This window comes from Cynoglossus semilaevis, chromosome Z (assembly GCF_000523025.1).
Source record: "Cynoglossus semilaevis isolate Cse_v1.0 chromosome Z, Cse_v1.0, whole genome shotgun sequence".
In the NCBI taxonomy this organism is placed as follows: domain Eukaryota; kingdom Metazoa; phylum Chordata; class Actinopteri; order Pleuronectiformes; family Cynoglossidae; genus Cynoglossus; species Cynoglossus semilaevis.
Window position 1 is genome coordinate 15,214,055 of NC_024328.1, and position 4,196 is coordinate 15,218,250.

At 45.7% G+C, this 4,196-nt stretch overlaps 1 protein-coding gene across 1 annotated transcript in view; it reads left to right on the plus strand.

The window, feature by feature from the left end:
* fbrsl1 (fibrosin-like 1) overlaps positions 1-4,196 on the plus strand; it is a 109,301-nt gene that overhangs the window by 101,255 nt on the left and 3,850 nt on the right. Inside the window, exons 9-16 of the mRNA XM_025053436.1 lie at positions 247-297; positions 744-839; positions 1,779-1,850; positions 1,971-2,000; positions 2,110-2,181; positions 2,300-2,432; positions 3,198-3,275; positions 3,776-3,859. Of these exons, the coding sequence (XP_024909204.1) occupies positions 247-297; positions 744-839; positions 1,779-1,850; positions 1,971-2,000; positions 2,110-2,181; positions 2,300-2,432; positions 3,198-3,275; positions 3,776-3,859 (616 nt within the window). The remainder of the gene's footprint in view (positions 1-246; positions 298-743; positions 840-1,778; positions 1,851-1,970; positions 2,001-2,109; positions 2,182-2,299; positions 2,433-3,197; positions 3,276-3,775; positions 3,860-4,196) is intronic.

Here is a 4,196-nt window from a genome sequence, read left to right on the forward strand (position 1 = left end):
AACGTAGACCGCCTTCGTCCTAGCCACTGAATGGAGTCTTAGTGATCCAACTTCCTGTCTGACTGTACTCAGTCTACACCAACCAGGACCGGTCCGGACCAGCTGTGTTTACCATCGACAGATGTCGATGGTCCTGGTGTTTTCACGACGATGGGAAGACATTTTATATCAAGTCCGTGTTAAAAGACTGGACTAACCCTCTCTCTCTCTCTCCCCCTCACCCCTTCTCCCCCTTCCTTCTTCCAGTTTGACAAATACACCCCCAAAATGGACAATCCGTTCTTCCGACATTCGAACGTGAGTTTCTAATTTATTTATTTTTTCTATTTTTTATCAATTATATCTTTATTCAAGTGCGGTGCAAAAGTTTTAGGCAGGTGTGTACATTTCAGAAACGTTCAAAGCTAACGTAGAGAACCAGGAATTCACTCACCCGTTGAGTTAAAAGTTCAAACATAAGGGGCCCGGACCGGAGGGGTGACGCACCCGCTGACAGTTGGGGCCCCCTGCTGACAGCTTGAAATCGCAACTAAAATCTAAACGACAATCGGCCGAGGGAACTTCTGGTTCTGGTACTTTAAATACACCCCGGGGGAGACGGGGGGAAGGGGAGCTGGGGGTAAATGTACACACCCCCGGGCCTAACACTGTTCCACTGTACTGCATGTCTGTATAATTTTTTTCATCTGTTTCTTTGTGTGTGTCCCCCTCTTACCTCCCCCACCCTCACCCCACTCCACCAGTTCTTCCCCTCCTATCCACCCACCATGCCCGGCATGCCACCGCTGCTCCCACATTCAGGACCCTTCAGTTCACTGCAAGGAGCCTTCCAGCCCAAGGTCAGGCCCGCGTTCTAGACCTCGGACCATGATCCACGTTAAAGAAAGAACCGCGACTAGAACGTTGACGAACTAGAACACAGAAAAAGTTAATGGTCGGACGTCAGGTCTGCAAATATATTAGACAGACATATATGACAGACATATATGACAGACGGACATATATGACAGACATATATGACAAACATATGACAGACAAACATATATGACAGTAAGACATATATGACAGACATATATGACAGACGAACATATATGACAGACGGACATATATGACAGACATATATATGACAAACAAATGACAAACATATATGACAGACAGACATATATGACACACATATGACAGACCGACATATATGACAGACGGACATATATGACAGACAGACATATGACAAACATGACAGACATATATGACAGACGGACATATATGACAAACATTTATGACAGACTGACATCACAGACATATCATGGACGGACATATATGACAGATATACATGACAGACATATATGACAGACGAACATATATGACAGACGGACATATATGACAAACAGACATATATGATAGATGGACATATATGTGTTCCTATTGGTGTTCATAGTGATCCCAGTGAGAATGGTAAAAGCACCAGTGTGTGTATATATGTATGTATATGTATAAATATATGTGTATATTTATAATTATAAATATATGTATATGTATATGTATTTACTGTATGTATGCATCTTTATATATATATATATTAGAAATATATATGTCTTGTTATATAGCTAATTGTATTTTGAGTGGAGTACAACTTGTATTTTCTTTTCCTTTAAATCTGTTCGAGTCTTAATGATATTCTCTGATTCTCTGTCTCTCCCCATCTCTCTGTCTCCCTCCCTCCCCCTCTGTCTCTCCCCTATCTCCCTGCCCCCCCTCCCTCCCCCGTCTCTCATCATCAGGCATCGAACCCTAATGACGTGGCGACTCGTCCGGGAGCCGTTCCTCACACTCTTCTACAGAAAGATCCCAGGGTGAGATCTGTTATTTTCTCACCCACGCTCCTCCCTCCCGCCCTCCATCAACCGTGACCTCTGACCTCTATACCAGGTGTCATTCAAACAAATATAAACGTGACGTTTCTGTCTGTGCAGGTGACGGATCCGTTCAGAACATCAGTGAGGGTGAGTCAGAGTCAGGCCGGGTCTAGAACCCTAGAGACACTGACCGCTGCCGTCATTACTTTTGACCTGCGAGGTCAGCAGCCTAACCCACTTCTGTCCAAATGTGTAGAAACCTGGGAAGTGGTGTGCAGTTCACGTCCAGATCGCGTGGCAGATCTACCACCACCAGCAGAAGATGAAGGTCGGTGTGACCTTTGACCTTCGGTTGTTGTCGGTGTAAGTACTGCTGCGTACTGATCCAGTACTGATCAAGCTCTTCCCCCTGCTCCCCCCTTCTCCCTCTCCCCCCTTGGCTACAGCAGATGCAGCTGGATCCTCACAAACTGGACATGAGTTCAAAGCTGGACCTGTTCAGTCGACCTCCAGTTCCAGGAGTCTTCCCTGGACTCCCGTACTCTCACGACCTGGCGAGACCCCTGTTTTCAACCACAGGTCGGTGGTTGTGCTAGCGTCTGTTAGCTTCTGTTAGCTGTTCTTTGTTTTAGCTTCTGTTAGCTTCTGTTAGCTGTTCTTTGTGTTAGCTTCTGTTAGCTGTTCTTTTTGTTAGCTTCTGTTAGCCGTTCTCTGTGTTAGCTTCTTTTAGCTCTTCTTTGTGTTAGCTTCTGTTAGCTGTTCTTTTTGTTAGCTTCTGTTAGCCGTTCTCTGTGTTAGCTTTTGTTAGCTGTTCTTTTTGTTGGCTTTTGTGAGCTGTTCTTTTTGTTAACTTCTGTTAGCTGTTCTTTGTGTTAGCTTGTGTTAGCTCTTCTTTGTGTTAGCTTCCATTAGCTGTTCTTTTTGTTAGCTTCTTGTTAGCTGTTGTTTGTGTTAGCTTCTGTTAGCTGTTCTTTGTGTTAGCTTCTGTTAGCTGTTCTTTGTGTTAGCTTCTGTTAGCTGTTCTTTTTGATAGCTTCTGTTAGCTGTTCTTTGTGTTAGCTTCTGTTAGCTGTTCGTTTTGTTAGCTTCTTGTTAGCTGTTGTTTTTGTTAGCTTCTTTTAGCTGTTCATTGTGCTAACGCAGGTGTGGCCAAACGTTTTGACTTGTGCAAAGTTTGGTGCGCCGGATTATTAAAATGGCAGCATTCGGCCCCCGGGCCTTAGTTTGTTGACTCATTGTAAACATGCTATTTCTAATAGATAAAATGTTTCTTCTGTCCAACGTTTTTTTTTTAATTCTGTCAAAGTAACCACACAACTCACTCCATGTTCTCCTCCCTGATAGGCTCAGGCCACCCGGTGCCCCCCTCCTACGGCCCTGCCCCTCATCCCAGCAGCTTCCTGCCCCCCAGCCATTTGGCAGGTAAGTGTAAGTAAAAACTTTGTTCAACATTTTTCTTTTCTCTTAACTCTTAACTCCACTGTAACACCACTGTTCTACTGTAACACCACCCTTTACCACTGTAACTCCACTGTAACACCACTTTAACTCCACTTTAACACCACAACACCACTGTAACACCACTGTAACTCCACTTTAACACCACCGTAACTCCACTGTAACACCACTGTAACACCACCGTAACTCCACTGTAACACAATTTTAACACCACTGTAACACCACTATTTACTTCACTGTAACACCACTGTAACTCCACCTTTAACTCCACCTTTAACTGCAGCGTCTCAGAGCTAGTTCTCTTTCCCACCTCAGCAGACACGCCCCCTACTGACAGAGAACAATTTTTGACCTTTGGCTGCAGTACCGTGGTCAGTGCCACGGCGGCAGCGTTGAGTAGACTTTGCTGGTGCTCGGCTCCGCCCGTGTCCACTGCACTAATCTTAATGTTTGGCGTTTTGCAGATCCGTTCGGTCGCTCCACCTCTTTTGGCAGTCTTGGCAGCCTATCAACCAGTGCCTTCGGAGGTTTAGGCAACCCCACCCTTGGTGAGGACTGACCCCCCCGTCCCCCCACCCAACCCCCCCTCCACTCACTCTTTAACTGCTAAGGTCTTGTCATGGCCCGTGTGGTCGTAGACCAGAAGTCACAGACCAGAGGTCACAGACCAGAGGTCACAGACCAGTTTCCTGTCAGACCATGTTCTCAGGGAGCGTCGTCAAGGTGAAAAAAACAAAACCTTGACGACCTAAAGGACCAAAAGGTCATCAAGGTCATCAAGGTCAAACCGACCAACCAAATTAACCAGTGATGAAGAGGAGCAGAGCAGCTCGGTCCCGACAGAAACTAGTCAAATTCAGCCCTCTGACTCACACCTGTCTCCTG